We start from the raw sequence: 23,551 nt of genomic DNA, 5'->3' as shown, positions 1-23,551 counted from the left end.
ATGATGAGCATTTTTTCATATGTTTGTTGGCTGCATAAATGTCTTCTTTTGAGAAGTGAATGTTCATATCTTTGCCCACTTTTGATGGGGTTGTTTTCTTGTAAATTTGTTTTAGTTTTTTTGTAGATTCTGGATATTAGCCTTTTGTCAGATGGGTAGATTACAAATTTTTTTTTTCCCATTCTGCTGGTTGCCGTTTCTTTTGCTGTGCAGAAGCTCTGGGGTTTAATTAGGTCCCATTTGTCTATTTTGGCTTTTGTTGCCATTGCTTTTGGTATTTTAATCATGAAGTCCTTCCCTATGCCTATGTCCTCAATGGTATTGCCTAAGTTTTCTTCTAAGGTTTTTATGGTGTTGGGTCTTATGTTTAAATCTTTTCTTTGAAATTGATTTTAGAATTAGATTTTTATCTTGAATTATCTATATGATGGCACAACTGTGTGAGTTGAACATAAATCTGATGTTTTAAAACAACCAGAAATTACTTTTAATTAAACCAGAAGAATACTTTTAGGGATTGAGTGGATCAATTTTTTTTTTTTTTTTTTGGACTTGCTCTATAGCCCAGGGTGGAGTGATCTTGGCTGACTGCAACCTCTGCCTCCTGGGTTCCAGCGATTCTCTTACCTCAGCCTCCCATGTGGCTGAGATTACAAGTGTGAGTCCCCATGCCTGCCTAATTTTTACATTTTTAGAGACAAGGTTTCACCATGTTGGCCAGGCTGGTTTCGAACTTCTGACCTTAAGTGATCCATCTGCCTTAGCCTCCTGAAATGATGGCACTATAGGCATGAGCCACTGTACTTGGCTTGGTTAATGACTTTTTAAAGGAGTTACTTGTTATACCAAATTTGTTAATTTGCCCAATAATACTTATTGGACTCTTACCCTGCTTGGTGCAGCTTTAGCTGCTGGCAACTAAATAAATTAAAAAAAAAAATCTTTGTATCATTTGGTAGGAGCAGACAGAAATCTAAACAAACACATTCAGTAAAGTATTATAAGAGAAATTTACAGGTTAGACAAAGCAATGAAAGAAAAGATGGACAATTTTACCCAATGATAACAGGAGGGGTTTATAGAAGAGGTAGAAGAGGCATCCTGAAAGATAATTATGTGTTTCCCAGATGGGCAAATGGAATACTGTGTTCCTGACATGGAATAACCATGGCAGAGGCATGACTTCTCAGTTCATAGTTAAGGTAAGTAGACAGATGAAAAGAATGACTGGTGGACAGTCAAGGGATAGTTAGGTTAAGCAGATAAGATGCAAATGAGTGGTGGATAGCAAGAACAGGGAATGGGGGTAATTCTGGAGGTAAAGATACAGAGATAGGTAGGGGCCAAAACACAGAAGGCCTTGTTTGCTTTGCTAAATAATTTGTACTTTGCCTTATAAGAATTGGAGAGCTACTGAAAAATTTTACAGGCAGAACTGATTCTATGAAAGAAAAAGGGATATTATTATTGAGTATCAGGTCTTTGGTCAAAGGAATAAATAACCTTACTCAAGGAAGGGGAGATAGAGATTGTCATGGTCCTAGAACAAGGAAGATTTAGTTTGGAATGGGAGGCACCATGAAGTATGTGAGAATTGAAGGTCACATGCCATGTTTCAGGAGACAGTCTCCATTGATTATGGTAAGAGTAAGAGTAAGAGTAGGATAGATGGTACTAACATCATCCTCTTCTACAAATTCAGACACATTTTTATTGATGGAAAAGTATCATGCTGAGAGTCAAATTATCTGCTAAGAAAGCCAGATCCTCTGAAAGAGCTGAGGGAGAGTAGGCTGGGGAATTTTCTTCTGCTTGAGGTGGGAAGAATATTGATCTGAGTGAAGCAATAGACACTGCAGAGAAATGACTGAGAGCAAGTCAGCAGAGCATGAAGCAATGCAGCAGTAACCATGGAAAAGCTGTGGGTGAGGCCTAGGAGCCCCCTGAGATTCTGAGTAAGGAGAAGGGTTGAGTGTGGGGAGCAAAAAAAGGGGAGAAGGACAGTTATAATGTTAGGAAAGTATTTTATCTTCTTGATTTAACAAATCTTTACAGAAGAAGGAAATGGGAGCCAGCCACCCCAAATTAAGCTTATTGTAAAAAAAAAAAAATTTGATTGTTTAAGTAAATTTGTACTTCAGCTTATGTGAGAAAATGGAGAAAATGGAGATTACCCACATTATCAGGAGGGTGGGTATTTTCTTTGTTATTTCTGGACACTCTCTACTTCTTTCTCAAAGAGAGCATATTCCTGATATGCACAGTGTGTAAATGATTAATAAGTCTTCTTTTTTTCAATTTCCTTTTTTTCTCAGTTCAATAATGTGAATTGGACACTTGTCTGGGTTTCTAAATGGACTTTTAATCTGTTGAATTGAACAGTCAGTTATCTATTAGCCCTAGTATATTTATCATTCCACTGAATCAAATCAACTAGCAGCATATATTTTTTAAATCACATCTGTTGCTTTAAAAAAAGGGGGGGGGGAAGCTGATCTTTATTAGATAAGTGATCCAAACACAGTAAAGATTAAACTTACGTTTCATTCCAGTTGACCAAGAAAAAAAATAATTTCTTGACTGGAATATTTCTGCAGTTTCTCACTTGGCACAGCTTCTTTCCAGCATACGTAAGCCAACAGGTAAAAGAAAATGCTTTGTAGCTAAAAAGAAACAACATCGATTCAATTAGCTTGGCACTTTAAAGAAACCAGCTTTCTATATGGGTCAATTATTTCTGTAGTCAAAAGTCAAATGATAAAGTGATGTTTGCTTGCATGAAGCATGCTTTCAAAATTGCTTTAAGAATTTATGTTGGATATGTCAACAAGACTGTGGAATAGCAGACCCTAAGACCTTCCTTTATTCATGGAGAGAAAAATTCAACAATATGTTGACTAATTCCTTTTGTAAGAAAACCAGAAACCACTTAAGAGGAGGCTCCTATAACCCAGGTGAATTCAAAACCAGCCATGTCAGAGTTGGTAGAAAAATTAGTGGAATTCACTTACCAGAGCCTCTTGGCACAGGGTGGCATGAACAATGGTCAGAAGGAAACTCTCAATTTCTGGCTTCCCCTCAAGGAGGAGGGAAAGAGAACACTGGAACATATATCTAACACTTAGACTTAGCACCATCAAGGCTACCAAAGAAACTAGCTTTTGTCTTTCCTGGATCTAAAAGCTGACAGGAAATGGCACCAGTCTGGGGGCCACTGAAAACAAAGATGATAGTTTGAACTAGCACGTCCTTGCTATTGCTTCTGTCTACAGCTCAGCATACAATGATTAGGAAAACTCCCAATTTATGGCTTCTTCTTGGGGAGGAAAAGAGTTGATTCATGTGTCCAACATTCCAGCTTGTGGGAGTACTATCAGAAGGACTGGTTTCTGTCTTATCTGTCTTGGAGCATTGCAGGACCTGTCATACCCTAGATTCCTGGAGACTGTTGAGCACAAAGGAAAGCTGGGTGGCTTCTTATTGTTCCAGAGGTCCTATGGTAGAGTAGACAAGGCCTCTGTACCTTGTCAGCCTCTCTCTGGTCAGGGAAAGTGGGAGAGAAGAAAGGAGCATATATTCAACATTCCAGCTTTTAAAGAGATTGCCTGAGGGATTTCTTTCTGTTTTATCCAACCAGAAGCACTGATGGGATGCAGCATACTTATGCACACTACTGAAAACAAAATGATCTGATCACCTCACAGGAATTCCACAGAACCTACAACACAACAGACAGACACCAGAAAAAGAAAGAAAATATGAGCTCCACAAAATAGAAACCAGCAAAATCCCTCTACTTGGAAATTTACAAGTACAAGTAGAGTGAAGATGCACTTTTATAAAAGGTTTGGAAGGCACACAGAATCTCTATCCAGGTTTATTTTTGAAGCTTATTTTTTTTTTCAGTGTGAAGCCAGACCACAAAGACTGAGAGAGTTAGCTTTTTTTTTTTTTTTTTTTTCAAATGCACAGATCCCAGCACAAGGTAATAAGGCACACAAAGAAACGGAACCATGACCTAGCCAGGGAAACAAAGGAACAAAACAAACCAATTCTAAGAAAATAAAGATATACAAATTATATGACAAATAATTCAAAATAACCATCATAAACATACTCAATGAAAAATTACAGATGAATAAAATGAGAATATCAACAAAGATATAGAAAATATTATTAAAAGAATCAAATAGAAAGTTTGGAGCTAAAGAATACAATAACTGAGTTGAAAAATTTACCACAGAGATTCTGAATCAGAATTGATAAAGCAGAGGAGATAATCAGTGAACTTGAAGACAGGTTATTTGAAATTGTCCAGCCAGAGAAGCAAAAAATGAAAACAACAACAACAACAACAAAAATCCCACAATGAACAGAAGAAAGCCAAATAGAACAATGGACATGATCAAGTAGGCCAATATATCTATACATTATTATGGGATTTTCAGAAGGTGAAAAAAGAAAAAAAAACAAGGAGGAAAGCTCATTTGAGAAAGTAATGATTGAAAGCTTCCTAAATTTGGGGAACAAAATGAACATCCAGCTTCAGGAAGCCTACTGGCTGCCAACTATGAAGAACCCAAAGAATATCCCATAGGGACATATTAAAATCAAATTACAAAAAGTCAAAGATGAAACGAGAGTTTCACAGGTAGCTAGAGAATGTGACTAAGCACATACAAGAGAACATTCATAAGATTATCAGTGTATTTTTCAGCGGAAACTTTGTGAGCCAGAAGAGAGAGAAATAATATATTCAGTGTGCTGAAAGAAAAACAAAACTGTCACTAAAGAATACTATATTTGATAAAAATCATCCTTCAAAAATGATGAAAGAGAAATATTTTATGAGATGAATAAAAGCTGAGGCAGTTCCTCACTACACGACCTGCTTTATAAGAAACTGTCCTTCAAATTGAAATGAAACAATACTTTAGAGAAACACAAAAGCATCAAAAGTATAAAACTCACTGGTAAAGATAAATTTATAGACAAATACAGAACACTGTAATGGTGCTAAATTAATTACTTTAAACTCTGGTATAGCATTTAAAAGACCAAAGTACAAAAATAGCTACAACAATGTGCTAATGGATATGTAGTATAAAAAGATGTAACTTGTGACATCAATAACAAAGTGTGGTGGAGTGGAAACAGAAGTACAGAGTTTTCTTTTGTAATTGAATTTAACAGCTTAAAGAAGGTTGCTATAAATATAAGATATTTTCTATAAGACTCATGGTAAACACAAAAAGAAACCTATGGAAGACATGCAAAAAATAAACAAGGAAAAAAATCAAAACATGTCACTACCTAAAAAAATCAAAGCAAGTCATTGCCCAAAAAAATCAATGAACTCTAAGAAACAGCCAGAGAGGAAAAGACAGAGAAGATACAAGACAGAAAACAATTAGCAAAATGGTAATAATAAGTCTTTCACTATCAATTACTTTAAAAATAAATAGATTAAACTCCCCAATCAAAAGACATTGTCCATTTAACCAACAGCATGGCTAAATGGACAGAAAGTATATAATATCCAACTAGATGCTACCGACGAAAGACCCATTTAGATTTAAGGACATGAATAGGCCAAAAATGAAAGGATAAAAAAGCTATCCTATGCAAATAGTAACCAAGGGAGCAGGGGTGGCCATACTTACATGATCAAAGTAAAGTTTAAGTAAAAAACCATAACAAGAGAAAAAGAAGGACGTTATATAATGACAAAAAGGTAAATTAACCAGAAGGCTATAACAAAACATCAGAACACTCAATATATAAAGCAACTTTCGAACACCCAACATATAATGTAATCAATGACAGAGCTGAAGCAATAAATAGCAAAACAATAATACTAGATATTAATAATAGCCCACTTTTAATAAGTAGAACAACCAGATAGAAGGTAAGTAAACAGAGGACTGGAACAATGCTACAAACCAAATGGACCTAACAGACAAATACAGAACATTCAACTCAGGAGGAGCAGAATACATATTCTTCTAAAGCAAACAGGACTTTCCAGTCTAGATGACACATTAGGTCACAAAACAAATCTCAACAAACTTAAGAAAACTGAAATAATATCAAGTAGCTTTCTGACCTCAGTAGAATGAAATTTAAAATCAATAGCAGGAAGAAATCTGGAGCATTCACAAATAGGTGGAAATCAAACAACACACTCCTGCAAAACCGATGGTTCAAAGAAATCCAAAGGGCAATTATAAAATTCTCAGAATTGGCAGTGCTTACAGCTTGAGGAGTGCATCCTGCCCAGGTGCAGTGGCTGCCATTGAGACCCACCTGAGGCACTTTGCCTTCAGCCTCGCAGCACTCCCAGCTGCAGCTCCTGCACCTGTTCAGCTTGCTCACTCACCCTATCTTCTCTGTAGCTTGCTGCACCATGGAGTTGGCATTGGTGGCATTAGCACCAATTGAGCTGGTCTGCAGCAGCAGGTACCAACATTTATAGAATAAGGAAGAGCCTGAAGAACCCAAGAAGGCTTCAGGTGAGGTTCCTCCATCTTACAGTAGCAACTCTGCAGAGAATATGGTATATTTGACTATGAAGATGAGTCTGATTTTCTAATGCCCCTGTTTTACAATATGGTTACAAACATTACCAATTTATAATTAAGTCATGAGAATCAAGGCTGAAGCCATTTCTTTGGTTCCTGGAAGAGATGAAGATTTTGTGAGACAAGATGATTTTGATGATGCTGACCAGCTGAGAACAGGAATTTTTTTGGTTAACATTTTTCCTGGCCTTCCTCTTAACTGGATTGAATTTTTTCCTGTCTTTTTTCCTAACTGCTTCAGTGGCAGGAAGATATGACACCATTTCAGAATTTAGTCTCTTTCTATTTAAGTGGGTCCTGAGAGTCAGATTTCTAACCTGTTTCTCTTGATGCTGGTAGTCAGCACTGAGGTTGTGGAATGAACCAAATGCTGAGTTAAGGTGCCTGATGCTAACATGATGATCATAAATTATCAGACATCTTGGACCTGAAATGATCTCAAAATATCCTTACATTTTAAATGTGTAAGAAGCCTAGCTTGCTGGCAGAAAGCCAAGTGTGGGATGCAAGTGCCTAGTGGACCTCTTTTGGTAAGCAGAACGAGCAAATGTTAGTTTGGTAAATAAACTAAGGCTAAAGCTAGCAGAAGAAAGGAAATAATAAATGTAAGAGCAGGAAAAAATGGAATAGAGAGTATATAAACAATAACAAAAAAGGAAAAAGAACAAAGAGAACATGTAAACAATAGGAAAACAACAACATGACCACAAAACTCAAAGTTGGTTTTATGAAAAGATCAACAAAGAGGGCGAATCCTTGCTAAGTAAAAAGAGAGGATTTAAATAAAAACAGAAATATCAAGGAGACATTACCATTGATGCTGCCGAAATTTTAAAAAGGGATTATAAAAGACTAGTAATTATGTCAACAAATTGGTTAAACTAGAAGAAATGCATAAACTCCTAGAAACATACATCTTCCCAGACTGAATCACAATGAAATAGAAAATCTTAACAGACATAAAACCAGTAAATAATAAAAAACCTTGTAACAAAGAAAAACACAGTACCACATGGCTTCACTGAAGAATTCTACCTGACATTTTAAGAATTAATGCCAAGGCTTCTCAAATTCTTTTGTGAGAAACACATATTCACCCATCCAAATCCAAAGACTGGATTTGAAGACATGAACAACAGTTGAAGCGAAACTTTTAATAGTGGTCTTGTAAGATTGGATGTCTGGTGGGTAGGCACACGTCAGGCAGTTACAGCAGGTAATTTATCTTCTAGCATGCAAGTCCCTCCCCCAGTTCCTCACTGGTCGAGTACTGTGGGGTTACAATCTTCCAGGAGGTCACCTAAGTCTCATTATTCCACTTATAAAGTTAGACCCTTGTCCCCTTCCCTGCTTAAATTGTGATTTTCCAATAGTGAAACTTTCTTCCCTTTAACGGGCTGAAGACCTTCTAGGTGCATGAGTTGTACAGTTTGTTATATCCGCAGGCTGGCTGCCAGTACTTAGGTTTATCATGCCTTGAAAAAGGACCATTTAAAATATTTTCTCATAAATTCACTTTTTTTTTTTCTATTTACTTCCTTTGGTCTCATTTTCATTTAAACAGTTTTGGCCCATGAATTGTTCTAGAATTTGTTTACTTTCTTCCTCATAGGAGAGTGAGTTTAATTTGATTTCTAATAGTAGCAGTTTATTTTGCTGGTAAGTAATTGGCAGTTGATTATTAGAAGCTGTTTCATTTAATCTCTGTGCTAGGCCCTTCACACAAGGGATAATATAACATCCCACTGTTGTTAAGACTCCTGCCACAATTATGAGAGATGTGAAGACTGAAGCTACCATGTCTTTCCATTTTCCAAACGAACCTTCTAGTCATCCAATAAATAGGTCATTAATCCCAGCATTTTCTGCCAGTTTGTTGGCTAGAATTGTCAGTCGTTATAAAGCTTTTGTGATGGTCCGACCCGGGGCAATTTTGTTGGGAATGAAAGTTCATTTCCCACCAAGCATAACACATATGCCCCCTTTCCTGCTAGTATTATGTCTAGCACAAGCCTGTTTTCCTAGGACATTCAGGTGGTGGCATCTAACTGACTAGCTACCACTTTGAGGGTGTCCCAAGAATAACTGATGAAGTTCTGTTGCTTAAAATAGATGTAGTTAATCCAACACACATTTTTATTAATAGTTGACCACCAGAAGAGTGCTGACTCAAACCCAGCACCTATTTGGTTTAAGGCCTTGAATTCATTAGGCAACCCCCTAGGGACTCCTATTGAGTCAACATATATATTGGCATTAAAAGAATTTGTTAAATCTCTCCAGTTTCGGTGGCCACGTGTATTTCTGGATGTCTTATGGAATGCCAGGGTGAAGGGAATGGCCAAGGGGACTAAAGCATAAGTCCCAGTTCAATTGAATGGTAAGAAGTTACAGAGGTTCCTTTTCCCACAATACCACCAGACATCAGCCTGGGGTATATAGAGAGCTGAATAATTGCCATTGCCTGACTCATCAGTGACGTTTAGGATGTGGGTACAAATTGAGAGTTCTTCCGTGGGCTTATTGAACTCTGCCCTCTGCCTAGAGAGGTAAGAGGTGTGGTTTATATTCTTTATAGAGACAGAGGGGATTGTTCTGGGATTGACCTCCACAATGTGGGAAAGAGCAATGATAGACTCTTACAAGTCACATTTCCCCATGCATCTTCATCTTGGTATACAGCCAGCATGCAGCACATTTCTTCAGAATCAGTATCTCATGCTGGGGGAAAAGGATCACTTGTGCCTGAGCATCCCATAGCACACACATAGCAGTTACTCTTTCTGAGGGCTTGTGCTGAAAATTTGCCCCATTCAGCCCAGGCATTCACATTCCCATACCCTGTTTTAATTTCTAAGGTTTGCCTAAATCCTTTACCTCAATTATTTTTACCCTTTTAGGGTCATTATTTGGTGGACTAAAGTGTTTACTAGGGTCTGGAGTTGGAGTAGTCCTGGGCAAATGGAAGGTTGAGTTTTCAATTACTTTGAGAACAAATCACCCTAGGGGGTCTTTCCCTGTGATGGCTGCCCCTAACACATATATCTTAGATGGTACTTTTGGTTTTGGTCTAGAATGGCTGTATTGTTAATAGTGATAAGTACAGGATTGCATTCTAAATTCTGGCGGTTATTTGGTGGGGAGCCCTTGGACAGATGTAGTTTATTCTTTAAGAGTCTTCAGCCCAGAGATACCCACCCCATGTCTACTGTCCAACCCTGAAATTCGGTAGTCCACCATACACCATCCCAGCTGGGGCAGGGTGACGCCCTACTCTAATCTGTATCTGGTTCAACACAAAGGTATTTATTCACCTGTGAGAGCTGTCTTTGTCTTTCTAAATTCTCACAAGGTAAGACCGGGCAGGCATTACATTTAATAGTCTGGGGTGCTACCGTCTTGGTTACGTTAATTACCAACCTGATTGAGTAGGGAGGAGTTCCCTGCCAGTTTCCATGAGGACCTTCTGCTCTTTGTATAGTAGCCCATCCCAGTCACATTAACTTACAGAAATGGGGCCAACCCATGTTTTCTTTTAGGTTTTTCTCAGATTTAAGAGTTCTTCAGGTGACCCATGCACTTTCCACTGGTCTTTTTCCTTCTCTTCTGGGGTCTCTTTTACCAGTACCCTGACTCAAGTATAGTGAATCCATTCCCATCCAGCTGTTTGCATAGCCATCTCAGTGGCCAGGAGCTCTTGAAAATGACCTTCCCAGATTGTTTTCTTATCAAGTCTTAATCAGCACCAAGTTACCAGGCTGGAAATGAGGAACTATGAACTCAAGAGGCAGAGTTTGAGTCATAAGTATTTTTAACCTAAGGGATGACAGGGTGGAGGATATGGCCAGTATACACTTCCTTAAGAATTGATCCTTGGTTTCCCTAGTAGGGAGATCTGTAGTTCTGCCTAACATGGGAGCCCATATAATAACTTGCAGGGGGACAATCCCATGTCTTTGCTTGGGGCTGTCCTAATCCTAAGAAGGGCTATTGGGAGACATCTGGTCCAAGGCATTTTAGTTTCTAAGATTAGTTTGGCGATATGCTTTTTGAGAGTTTGATTCATTTTTTTCTACCTTTCCAGAGGAAGGAGGATGCCAAGGGGTGTGATAATTCCATCTAACTTGTAAACCTTCCATAATTCCCCTTAACACCCTTGAGGTTAAGTGGCTCTCATTATCTGAATTAATATTTTCCAAATTCAGGCCAAATCTAGGTACAATCTGTTCTAACATTATTTTGACCACATTCCCAGGGGCGGCTATTGGAGGCGGAAAGCCTTCCACCCGATGGAAAAGTGATCTATGATCACCAATAAATACTTTAGTCTTCCTACTTTGGGCATTTCCGTGAAATCTACTTGAATGCTTTGAAATGGTCTTAGTCTGGGACGTCTTGCTTCCATGGCCTGTTTTCTAATCACCTTTTTGTTTATCCCTTGATGAGTTATACAACTTCCACATACTTGTTTAGCGTGGGTATAAGTCCCTATATACCCATAATTACTAATTATTGCATTAGGCAGAGCCTGGGGGCCCCCAATGGCTCCCTTTGTGTAATATAGACATTAGTTCTTTTTTCAGGGGTTAACTTATCATTTCTTTCACATCAGGAAGTACCTATTTTCCATCTTCAGTTTGAGTGACCCCTATCCTGTCTAATTTTTCCTTCTTCTCTGATAAACTGGGGCCTTAATACTACCTTAGAGATGTCTGGGATCAGGCTAAATAGTCTAATTTCTTCCTCCAGGAGGCTTGCTTAGGAGCTTCATCTGCAAGCCTGTTTCCCATAGCTTCTTCCATAGTGTTCCCTTTCTGATAAACATTTACATGAACTATGGCTACGACTGCAGGAAGCAGGGGGCTTTCTAAAAACCTGCTTGACCAGTTCCTCATGTACCAGTTCTTCTCCCCGGCTATTAATTAGGCCCCTGCTGACCAGATTTTTCCAAATGTGTACTACCCTTAGGAATGTTTAGAATCAGCATATATAGTGCCTTCTTGGCCTTGAAGGAGCTTTAGGTCCTGGTTAAGAGCATGTAATTCACAGGTTTGAGCCAACCAGCCATTAGTTAATTTACCTTTCTCACATAAGGAGTGTTCATTTCCATCAATGACACCATACCCATTATATCTCTTGTCATGTGTCACTCGGGCCACCCACCCACAAACAGCCCTTATACCATTATGTAGTGGAGGTTCCCAAAGGTCTGATCTAACTTTGGTTTGGTATTACATGATATATAAGCAGTTACAGTGTGATGTCTCTTTGCTGTCCTCTCCTTTCCATAGAAAACTGGCTGGATTCAGGCAAGTATTTGTTGTTACAACCAAATTATTATTTTTTCTAGTAATATGGCTTCATATTTTAAAATTCAAGAATCCACTAACCATCTCCTGGCTTTTTGATTTAATATATTCCTGACCTGGTGTAGGGATGCTTACTATTAGGGTCCCACCAAAGGTTAGCTTTCGACTCTCCTGTACCAGCAGGGCTGTGGCAGCTGCTGCTTGCGCACATTCGGGCCGCTCAAAAAAGACAGGATTGAGAAGCCTGAAGACAATAGGAACAGTTTACATCTTCCCTCACCAGGTTTGAGTGAGCACCCCAAGGGCCATGCCCTGGTCTACTGTTACAAACAGATGAAATGGTTTCTCTAAAGATGGGAGGGCCAGTACCGGAGCCGTAATGAGGGCCGGCTTTAGCTCTTTCACTGCCTGAATTTTCTCTGGAGACCATTGCAAGGGATCAGTTTCCCTTTCTAGTAACTTGAGATACAAAATTTTTGAGCATATTGGTTAATCCAAAACCTACAGTAACAAGTTAAACCTAAAAAATTTGGGGGTTCTTTTTGTCTTAAGCAAAGGTAGATCCACTATTTCCAATATTGTCTTTGGGTTTACTCTCCACTTCCCTTCACTAATCAGGCGTCCTAAATATTTAACTTCTTTTTCTATAGACTGCAATTTGTTCTTAGAGACTTGTAATCCCCTTTGTTCCTAGGAAATTAAGCAAGCTTATGGTGGTTTTTAATACCTTGGCCTTCCTCTCCCCAGAAATTAAAGGATTATTTACACAGTGTAACAACTCGGCTCCCTTGGAAGGTTGGAATTCCTTCAGGACTTTTTTTAAGATTTGACTAAATAAGTTTGGGGTCTCCATGAAACTTTGTGGCAGCATAGTTCAGCCATACTATTGTTTTCTCCCAGTTAGAAAACTCCCATTTAAAAGCAAGGAGGTCCCTACTCCTAAAGTTTAGGGAATACGCCGAGAATGCATCTTCTAGATCCACCACACTGAACTACTTATGTACATACGGTATCTTACTAAGGAGGGTGTAGGGATTAGGCACCACAGGTGGCAGGTTTGGACAATTTGATTTATAACCCTTACCTCTTACACTAATCTATATGATCTATCAGTCTATTTGACTGAGAGAACTGGAGTATTGTACGGTGACATGCAGGGTTTTAATAGTCCATCTTTAATTAATCCCTCTATTACTGGTTGGAAACCTTTTCTTCCTTCAATAGAAATAGAATATTACAAACTACTTTTCCTGGTTGTTTTAGTTCAATTTGTAAGGGTATGATTTTTAACCCTTGCCTGTTACCTATCCTAGTCCACACAAGGGGATTAATTTTTCTTTCCTCCTTTTTTATTAGGAGGCCCATCACTACTTTTATTTGTCCTTCTTTTATTCCTAATCCTAAACTCAATCTCACAATCAGGTCTCAACCCAGGGGGTTAGTTCCTGCTTTAGGAACATACAAGAGTGACCACTCAGTTTGTTCTGGTCCCAATCTAATTAACATTTTATTGACTATCAAAACCTGAGATCCCTCCCCTTTATCCCCCATACTGTCAACTTTTTCTTAGAGAGTTCTGTACTCCTTGGTTGGTGAATTATGGAGGAGTGAGCTACCCCAGTATCAACCAAAAATGTCACATCCTTCCTTGGGTCCCGCCTTCAAATTTATCAAGGGTTTCTGTTGGGGCTTACTCAGAAGGAATGCTTGACCCCCCGCCCAGGTCTTCATCAGTGGTCATAAGGGGATCACCTTTTCTTCTTTCTTCCATTCAGGACATTCTCTCTTACAATGGCCTGGCTTTCCAGACGTGTAACATCCACTCAAAGTCTTAGGAGCTTTTCCATTTTTTTTTTCCTCTGTGTTGAAATCTATCATTATCTTGTCTCCTTTGAGGGGGATCTTGATTTAACCGTTTTCTAACTACCTCTTCCACAGTAGAAACCATGATTTTCACTTTCTGTTTCTGCTTCTCTTCCTCTCTTCTCACAAAAACATCCTGAGCTTCCCTCAGTAATTCCTCAATTTGTTTCTCATTCCATCCATCAATCTTTTGTAATTTTTTATTTGTAATGTCAGGCAAGCTCTTAATTACAAATTTACCTTCAGAAGGCCTTTTGCTACTGGGTCCTCTGGATCTAATCCAAAGTATTTTCTCATCTGATCTCTGAACCTCTGCAAGAATGCAGAGGGAGTTGCCTCTTTTTGCTGTTGAATCTTGAATGCCTTTGAAATGTTTTGTGCCCTAAGAATGAACTCTTTCATCTCTTCAATTATTAGTTTTCTGAGGTCCTGCATTTGGGCCTGGTCCCTGGTATCATTATTATTCCATTTGGGATCAGCATTTGGAAACTTTTGTTTGGCTGGTGAGACTTTTTGTCCAGGAGGGTGTTGCCTCTCCCAGATGGTCATAGCCGCTCTCCTAATCATTCCCATTCCTTCTCCTGTGAACAGGATATTCATGATAGACATCATTTCAGCCCAGATGCAAAAGCTGGTTCCTAGGAATTGGTCCAGCTGGTCTGCTAAACTGAGGGTGTCTTCTAAGAGTGGTTTCCTTTCCTCCTTGAAATTCCTGACTTCAGTACTTATAAGAGGAACATTTACAAAGCCAATCTCTCCCTGTCTTATGGGAGCTTCCTGAGAGGAAACATGGTAGATGCCTGCTGTATGGAAGGTATAGGAAAGTTCTCAATATCCCTCTTACACTGTTCTAATTCTTTTCTTAAATTTGGATAAGGATTTAAAGAAGCAGTTGGTTTGGCTTTCACATGGTCTCCAGGTCTTTCTTCCACTAATCCTCCTGCTGTCCCTTTATCTTCCTGTCCCCTGTTTTGTTAGACATGTGGAGGGGCAAACATGATGGGGGTCCCAGGGCTTTCCCTGGGTGAGGGGTTTTTACTAGGCTCTTTTTCTTCTTCTTTGAAGGGGGACATGGGGCTAATTTCTTGATTCAGCAAAGATTATAACCTATCTCTTCTCGTGAGGATGAGTTTTTATCATTCACACAGAGAATTAAAGCTGAGCATACCCAATCTTCATCTGAGCCAAACTTAGCCCAAAAGACCAAAGTCTTATGAATGGGATCTTTGGGCCAGATAAAACAGCAATGTTTTATCATCTTTTGCTTTTTCTTTTCCTTGATTCAAGTGTTATCCCTCTAAACCTGCAGCATTCTCCTCAAAAGACTATCTGCAGGAATGTCAGAGGGAGTCTCTTCGGCTCCCTCTTTTCTTTGTCCCCCAGGCCTAGAATTTTTGTTTCCCATTTTTGGTCAGTCTCTGTTTCTGAGCTTTTCACTATGTACTCAACCTCCTCTACTGGAAGTTTCTTACACACCACTAGAATCAATGCATCTGTCTCTGACCAATGAAACCACAGATTAGGACTCTGCACTCACTTCATATCTAGGATATGTCTCAGTCACAAACACTTGACCTCCAAAAATGCCCAACCACCAAGGCAGTATGTATAGTCCAATTTTCCTACCTTGGCTTATGTACAAGGTAGCCTGGTTGCTGCAGTGCCTGCTTTTCTCCCTGTATTGTCTCATCTTCCTCCTAAATAACAATCTTGGGTTTGTCTACGGCATCTGTGGGGAGCTGGGACACCTGGACAGAGTAGGCCATCTAAATGGGATGGGACACATCTTCCCTCTAGGCTGAAGTCCCATTCCATGTAGGCACAGAGATCCTGGATGGGCCCCAGGTTTGTGAGAAACACACTCTCATTCATTTAAACCCAAAGAATGGAGGTGGAGACACAAAGAACAGCAGAAGTGAGACTTTTAATGATGGTTTTGCAAGATTGAGTGCCTGGTAGCAGGCACACCCAGGGAAGTTACAGGAGATAATTTATCTCCTAGCATGCAAGTCCCTCCCCCAGTTCCTCACTGGTCAAATACTATGGGGTTACAATCCTTCTGGACTTCTCCTAAGTTTTATTATCCCCCTTCTAAGGTTATACCCTGGTCCCCTTCTGCTTAAGTTGTGATTTTCCAATAATGAAACTTTCTTCTCTTCAGTGGTCTGACTCCTCCTCTACATTCTGTTCACTTATTGTGTCCTTCTAGGTGCATGAACTGTGTGGTTTGTTACATCAGCAGGCTGGCTGCCAGTATTTAGATTTTTTTTTTAAATGCCTTGAAAATGGACCATTTAAAATGTTTTCTCACATTTTCAAGTCTGAAAGTGGAAAGCACTTCCAAAATAATTTTATGAGGGTCAACATTACTCTGATACCAAAGCCAAGCAAAAATACTATAAGGAAAGAAAACTACACACCAATTTCCATGATGAGCACAGACATAAAAATTACTGGCAAAATACTAAAAAACCAATCCAAAAGCACATTAAAAGAATTATGCACATCATGACCAAGTAGGATTTATCCCTGGATGCAAGGATGATTTAGCAACACAAAAATCAACCAATGTGATACCACATTAACAGAACAAAAACTAAAAGTCATATCATCATTTTAACAGATGTAAAAAAAAAATAAAAATCACATTATCATCTTAATAGATGTGCATAATTTTAATAGAGACAATTCAACATCTTTTTTTTTTGTAATGAAACCACACATCATAAGAATAGAAGCAGATTTTGTCAACATAATAAAGGCTATATGTGAAAAGTTTACAGCCAAGAAGTTATTCCAAGGTGAAAAGTTGAAAGCTTTTCCACCAAGATCAAGAACAAGAGAAGCATGCCCATCTTTGTCAGTTCTATTCAACATCATACTGGACGTCCTAGCCAGAGCAATGAGGCAAGAAAAATAACTAAAAAGCATCTAAATCAGAAAGGAAGAAATAAAATTTTCTGTTTATAAACAATATTATCTTCTGTGTAGAAATTCCTGATTATACCGAATAACCATAAGAACTAAAAAATGAATTCAGCAATGTTGTAGGATGCGAAATCAGTGTAGAAATAGCTGCATTTCTAAACAGTAACAATGTGCAATCCTAAAAGTAATCAAGAAAACAATCTCATTTACAATAGCATGAAAGAGAAAAAACAGGAATATGTTTAACCAAGGATGCAGAAGAATTGTACACTGAAAACTATAAATTTTTGCTGAAAGAAATTAAGGAAATACAAATAAATGAAAAGATATCTCATTATGATAGATTAGAAGACTTTATATTATTAAAATATCCATTCTACCCAAGGCAAACTGTAGATTCAATGCAATCTCTATCAAAATCCCAATGCATTTTTTGCAGAAAAAGGGGAAAATAGCTTACATTTTATATGGAATCACAGAGTATGCCAAATGACTAAAGCAATCTTGAAAAAAAAAATAAATGAAGCTGGTGGCCTCACAATTTTGAACTTTTAAACACATTGCAAAGCTACTGTGATCAAAACAGTATGACACTGGCCTAAACACAGGCATAAGGAGCAATGTAGAAGAATGAGGAGCCCAGAAATAAACCCATGCATATATGGTCAGCTGAACTTTGACAAGGGTTCCAAGACTACATAATGGGGAAACTATAGTCTTTTTAATAGATGGTGTTTTGGGGAAACTGTTTATCCACATACAAAAGAGAAAAATTGGACCCTCAACTTACATCATACCAAAAAAATATCAATGATCTGCACATATACCCCAGAACCTAAAGTACAAAAAAAAAATCCCCAAAATCAAAAAACTATCTTGTTCATCACACACAGACACATACAAAAGAATAGATTAGAGACTTAAGTATGAACCGAAACTGAAAAACAACAACAACAAAAAAACTATAAAATGCCTAGAGGAATACAAGAGGAAAGCGTCATCCGATTATTCTTGGCAATGATTTTCTGTATATGACAATAGCAGCAGAGACAACAAAAGTAAAAATAAATAAATAAATAAATAAGTAAGGCTACACTAAATTAAAAAGCTTCTTTTTAACAAAATTCACCATCAAAAGACAGAAAGGGAAACCTATGGAATAGGAAAAAATATGTATGAATATGTATGAATCTTTTAAGTTTTTTAATTTAAAAAATATATAAATAACTCCTAAAAATCTTCATTTCTCCAAGGAAGACATACGCATGGTCAATAACTTCATGAACAGGTGCTCAACTTTATTACTCACAGCTAAATGTGTTCCTAACCCATATAAAAATATTCATTTTTTAAGTTTTTTAAAATTTAATATGTGTCATCTTATAATCTGAATTACTTAATATTTAGTTTCAATAGCTGCAAATATTTAATAATAAAATAAAAATAGAAAAGGAGGGAAGTACAAATCAAAACCACAATGGGATGTCACCTTATACCTGTTGGGATAGTCACTGTATATATGTATGTTTTTAAAATACATGTATGGTTATATTTTTTAAAAGGTAATAACAAGCATAGCTCAGGATGTGGAGAAACTGGAATCCTTGTCCACTGTTAACAAGAATGTGGAATGGTGTAGCCACTATGGAAAACAGTATGAGGTTTTCCAAAAAATTAAAAATAGAACTACTATATAATCCAACAATCCTACTTCTGGGTGTTTATCCAAAAGAACTGAATTAAGATCTTGAAGAGCTATCTGAACTCCCATGTTTATTTCAACATTGTTCATAATAGCCATGATGTAGAAAGAATCTAAATGTCCACCAGCAGGTGAATGGATAAAGAAAACATGGTATATACATACAATGATACATTATTCAACCTTGACAACAGGGAAAATCCTGTCATTCTACAACATGAATGAATATTAAGGACATTATGCTAAATGAAGTAAGCCAACCACAGAAAGACAAATACTAAAGATACCACTTTATGAAGGCAAAAAGTAGAATATAAATTACTAGGGGATTGGGGATAGAAAAGGAAGTTGCTGTATAATGGATACAGAATTTTAGCCATGCCAGAAGAAAAGGTTCTACAGATTCTCCCATACAATAATGCACACGTAGTTAACATTACTGTACTTTACAATTAAACCTTTTTAGTAGGGTAGATTTCGTTTTCTATATTTTTACCGCAATTTTTAAAAGGCTGAAAAAGAAGAAACAATATGCAAATGCTCTAATAAACATAAATTATTTAGGACTAGACTTTTGTATAAACCTCTAACGTGAAATTCAGTGTTGGAGCCAAAGTATCTAACAACACTTATTCACTTTGCAATTTTAAATTGAATGAGAATTCATGTGGGTTAGATTTTTAAACATTTAATGAACTCATAGGATAACCAATAATAGTGCTAATATTTCAGAGAAGTTCTGGAAAGTAAATATCATGCTTGAATATTTTTTATTTAAATGTAAAACATGTTTGTACACAATACCTGATGAGCTTTCCAACATTAAACACACACACTCACCTTCTTACAAAACTGTAAAATCTTGTAAAAAAAACTTAATAAGTAAAAGCAACATCAATTTAAAATATTACAAATATACATATATAATAGAAATTCTCTGCGAGTAGCAAAATTTCCCACACAATATCTAAACAGCAAACAGGTCTTTTAAAATAAAATGTTCTTAACATTTTGAGGTATCTTTTTTTTTTTTTTTTTTAGTTTTTATAGCTGTTATCTCTTGATCTTTTGTATGTACTGTTGCCTAACAATTTAATGTGATAATTAGAATAAAAGAATTTGGTATTGATACAGGGCAATACTAGGCAGAAAAGGGAGGGGTCCCTGGCAAAGCCCCACCCTCAAGCCTGGACCTGAAGCCCAAAGTGAGAACCTGCATTCCTGTTTTTCCACTCAAATGTTGCTTTTTGGCCCACCCACCCCCATCCTATAACGATAAAAACCCCAGGCTCCAATGGCAGACAAGCAGCATAAAAAGAAAGAAGGGAGGAAACAGCCCGAGGTCAGCAAGAAGCATCTTGACTTCAGAGGGGCAGCTTGACAGTGGGATCTTGGAGAAGATTTTGGCCAGGGATAGCCAAACTCCGGGGGAAGACCACCTTCCCACTCCCTCTCCTTTCCAGCTTTCCATCCCACTGAGAGCCACTTTCCTCAGCAGTGAAATCCCTCACATTACCATCTTTGATTTGTTCGTGTGACCTGATTCTTCCTGACTCCAAACAAGAGCTCAGGATACAGAGAGCTGTTAAAACACTTAAGCCATTTGTGGATGACAAAGCTAACAGGCACTGTAATACATGCCCTCTGGGGCGCCAGGGATTGCAGGTACTCCCAAGATGCTGCCATGGGGCCACATGTTGTTCTACTCCTGTCAGCACCCAGAAGCACTTGTCCTGGCCCCTATACCCACTCATCTGCATGCTCTCCCTCCTGTGAGGGGTTGACAGCTTGGACTGCGTAAATGAGCCAAGCCCTTCATGAATCCTGTGAAAGGGTCAAGGGAACTATCATGTTTCATCTGCCCAGGATATTTCAGAAGGTGAAGCAAAATGTGGATTTGTCTCTCTTTGTCCTCAGACTTTCCTTTGAGCTATGCCATTTGCAGGGGATAGGATGAAATCCTACAATCTCTCTTTTTGGGGGTAAAAGGAATGTTGGCTCTATTTTCCTTCATGGAGGTCTAGTTGTCATGTGGGACTGGAATAAAGTCCTGGGGAAACTGAAGGCCTGTTGCCAGGGCCACTCCTCAGTGTTGCCGGGAGGCCACAAGACTGAACCTGCTCCCCAAGCACCTGTCAAGGCATCAGCCAAGAACCCCAGACTTTTTCTATAATATCTTTTCTTCCTTCTTTCATGGTTTGTAATGGCTGGTAGCTCTTCTTTTACAATGTTAAGAGTGTTCTACTACAAACTGCAGCAATGACACTAGGCAGAATGTATGTTGGGCCCGGCCATCAGATATGCAACTCAGAACAATACTATTTCCATATGTTCCTAAAGGTGTGACCCCAAACCCCAATGGCCACAGGTGTGTGAATAGGATGGGCAGGTAAATGGTGGTTTTCCTTCTCACCCCCACCTTTTCAGGCTTGGGCACGTGGGCATGTCCATAACATGCATGTGCTGTGCCCAACAGCCAAGTAGAATGGGAGTTAGCTGTGCACACTGCCCAGGCCCCAGCACAGTCTTCTGCGCCAGGGACCCCATGCAGCTGGCTGGCCAGTGCTCCCTGCTTGCTGTTCCTTCCTGTCAGCAGCCCATAGAGTCTTTCCTCCCCTGGTCACGGAGTTTAGCCCGGTTGGAACTATGAGAGGGATAGAGTGATTAAAGGAACCTATTTGTAGAGAGCAAGAGGCTCTTTTCCTGGACCACCCCCTTTTGCCTTTTAAGCTGTTTTTGTTCATTTTTCCTTTTCTAAGTGAAGGGTTTCTTTTCCTACCTCTGCACTCTGCTTATGCTAGGGAGACAACAGAGGAGTGAGCCCTGCTGGCTGATAACTGCAAATCTGGCAGGGACCATTTGGGACTTAATCTAAAAGGACCCTGAAATACCTTTTTGTCTCAACCTTGATTCCAAGCTTCAGGTTGAGGCCCTAGGAAGGAAAGCCAGATCTGAGGGATCCAAGCAAGAAAACAGGCACAATGTAAATGGGCAGGACCAATTTCTCCCAATTGAGTCTCCATGTCATGGAAGGAGTCCATGGTCCATGGCACAGATAAGGCCCAGGAAACCCAAAGGTTGCTGACAGTAGGGGGAATGGAGGTGTACATGAATGTGAATAATTCCTATTCTCTTGGGCCTCCCTGCTTCATTGGTGTAGGCTGCAATGGCACCTGTGGTTGGTGTCTGTCTAAGGTCACCATGACTTAGGGATAAGGAGGCAGAAAAGAAAGGGAGGATGCCTGCTTTCCCTCCCTCACACCCCAAGTTTTTGCTGACAGAATGAAGGGAAATGAGAGATACCTATTTCCTTGTCTTTCAGAATGGGCAGCCAACTGTCTCCACTGTAACCACTTTATACTGTTCTTGAGTGCATCTTGTATCACTGGTACTGCTTTGACCCTCATAATCTGGAGGAAAATGCCTATTAGCCCTTTGCACAAAGGTGTGGCCAAATTATGAAGGACTGGCTTGGTCTTAGGAAGGAACCACTCATTTCGTTATCATCTAGCAGTTGGACATTTTCTGCAAATGCAATGACAAATTGTCAGAGACCACATATGCACAAACTTTCTTTACCTTGCAGGGCAAACCATACCTTTGCTGACAGTGTAGCATTGACCTATCCCTCCTACTGACCATCTCAAGAATGGCTGCAAGGGGCAATCTCAGGGAACTAAAGAAACAAACCCCAGAGGCACCTCCAGCAGGGGAGCCAGCTCCCTCCGGTCCTGCTCCTCTGGGTTTTCCCCATCCTCTATCCCACTTGCCCCCTTCTAGAAATATCCCAGACAAGCCCCAGTCTCACTCTTGCCCCTCCAACAGATGCCTGGTGAATTTGGCCCCAGTAAGGCCCAGGTCCCCTTCTATCTATAGTGCTTAAGATAAAGTAAGGGAGATCTTGGCAAGTTTTCAGATGTATATATAGATATACATAAGACAGATATATAGAGGCTTTCCAGAATTTAACCCAAATATTTGAACTCTGCTAGAAAGACATTATGTTACTTATAAATCAAACCCTGACTAACACTGAGAAGCAGACTGCTCTGCAAGTGGCAGAGAGATTTGGTTGTGAGCTTTGTATCACATATAGCATCAGGGAAGGTACCAAACATTATCCATATGGAAGAGAAGCAGTACCAATGGATGAACCTGGAATGGATCCCAGTGATGAGATGGGAGAATGGAAGAGGAGGCACTTTCAGGTGTGCAAAATGCAGGGTTTACACAGGACTTGGACCATGCCTCTCAACTATATCAAACTATTCATGGTAGATCAGGAATTTGATAAGAATCCCACTGCTTTTCTGGAAAGGATAAGAGAGGCCTTGGTAAAGTTCACATCTCTATCTTCTGATTCTGGTGAAGCATAACTAATCCTAAAGGACAAAATTATTACTCAGGTACCCCCTGATATAAGGAGGAAGCTGCAGAAACAGGCTCTGGGACCAGATAGTACTTTAGAGAACTTCCTGAAAGTGACCAACTCGGTTTTTCTAATAGAGTTAGGGAGACACAAGAAAGAGGTAGAAACTTTAATGGCCACCATGCAATCCCATAAACCCCAGAATTCCCAATGCACCTGTTGACTGCTACAGATGTGGCAAGAATAGTTCACCCTCTTATGAAGTTTAACTGCTCCCTGGCAAGGTTTAATTTCTTTCATTAAAGTGAAACAGCTTGGGGTACAATGTTGTTAGCATATTTCATTTCTTATTTCCGTAATCTTTGGCACTAGATTCTTTCCTTGTATAATACACATGTTTGACCCATCCATACTTAATCTTGTAAAATTTGCTTGTTTTCCTCTTTCATCTAGAGGCCATCAAACTCCAAAAAGTCAGGCAACTGGAGCCTTGGACAATTGATCCCTTTTGCCAGGGACCCTTAGGTAGACCTCAGGGAGAAATCTGACAGCAGTTTTCCCAAAAACAATGCCTCCGTCAGCAGGAAGTAGCTAAGCTTGATCATCTTCCATATTCTGATGGTACTTAGATGTGCCTCTTCAGAGGGGGGAAGTGATAGGAGCGAAGGACAGGAGGCAGGAAAATACCAGGCTGAAAAGTGTAGAGTCCCTGGTGAAGCCCCAACCTCAAGCCTGGACCCATGGCCCAAAGTGAGAACGTGCATTCCTGTTTTCCTGCTTGAATGTTGCTTTATGGCCT

The 23,551-nt window shown here is 39.1% G+C and overlaps 1 protein-coding gene and 1 long non-coding RNA gene across 4 annotated transcripts in view; one reads left to right on the top strand and one right to left on the bottom strand.

The window, feature by feature from the left end:
* PIK3C2G (phosphatidylinositol-4-phosphate 3-kinase catalytic subunit type 2 gamma) overlaps nt 1–23,551 on the bottom strand; it is a 397,969-nt gene that overhangs the window by 282,543 nt on the left and 91,875 nt on the right. Inside the window, exon 12 of the mRNA XM_032253772.1 lies at nt 2,541–2,663. Coding sequence (XP_032109663.1) covers nt 2,541–2,663 — 123 coding nt within the window. The remainder of the gene's footprint in view (nt 1–2,540; nt 2,664–23,551) is intronic.
* The window catches only part of LOC116533872, a 121,344-nt gene that overhangs the window by 83,133 nt on the left and 14,660 nt on the right, over nt 1–23,551 (top strand). For 2 of the 3 annotated variants that reach the window (XR_004261481.1, XR_004261483.1), the window contains exon 3: nt 1,128–1,202. The exons of the other annotated variant lie outside the window; for it this stretch is intronic. This is a non-coding gene — a long non-coding RNA (uncharacterized LOC116533872). The remainder of the gene's footprint in view (nt 1–1,127; nt 1,203–23,551) is intronic. 3 annotated transcript variants of the gene reach the window in all.

This window comes from Sapajus apella, unplaced genomic scaffold (genome assembly GCF_009761245.1).
Source record: "Sapajus apella isolate SASKATOON/1434 unplaced genomic scaffold, GSC_monkey_1.0 scaffold84, whole genome shotgun sequence".
Taxonomy (NCBI): Eukaryota; Metazoa; Chordata; class Mammalia; order Primates; family Cebidae; genus Sapajus; species Sapajus apella.
This window is presented reverse-complemented; position numbering and strand designations above follow the sequence as displayed.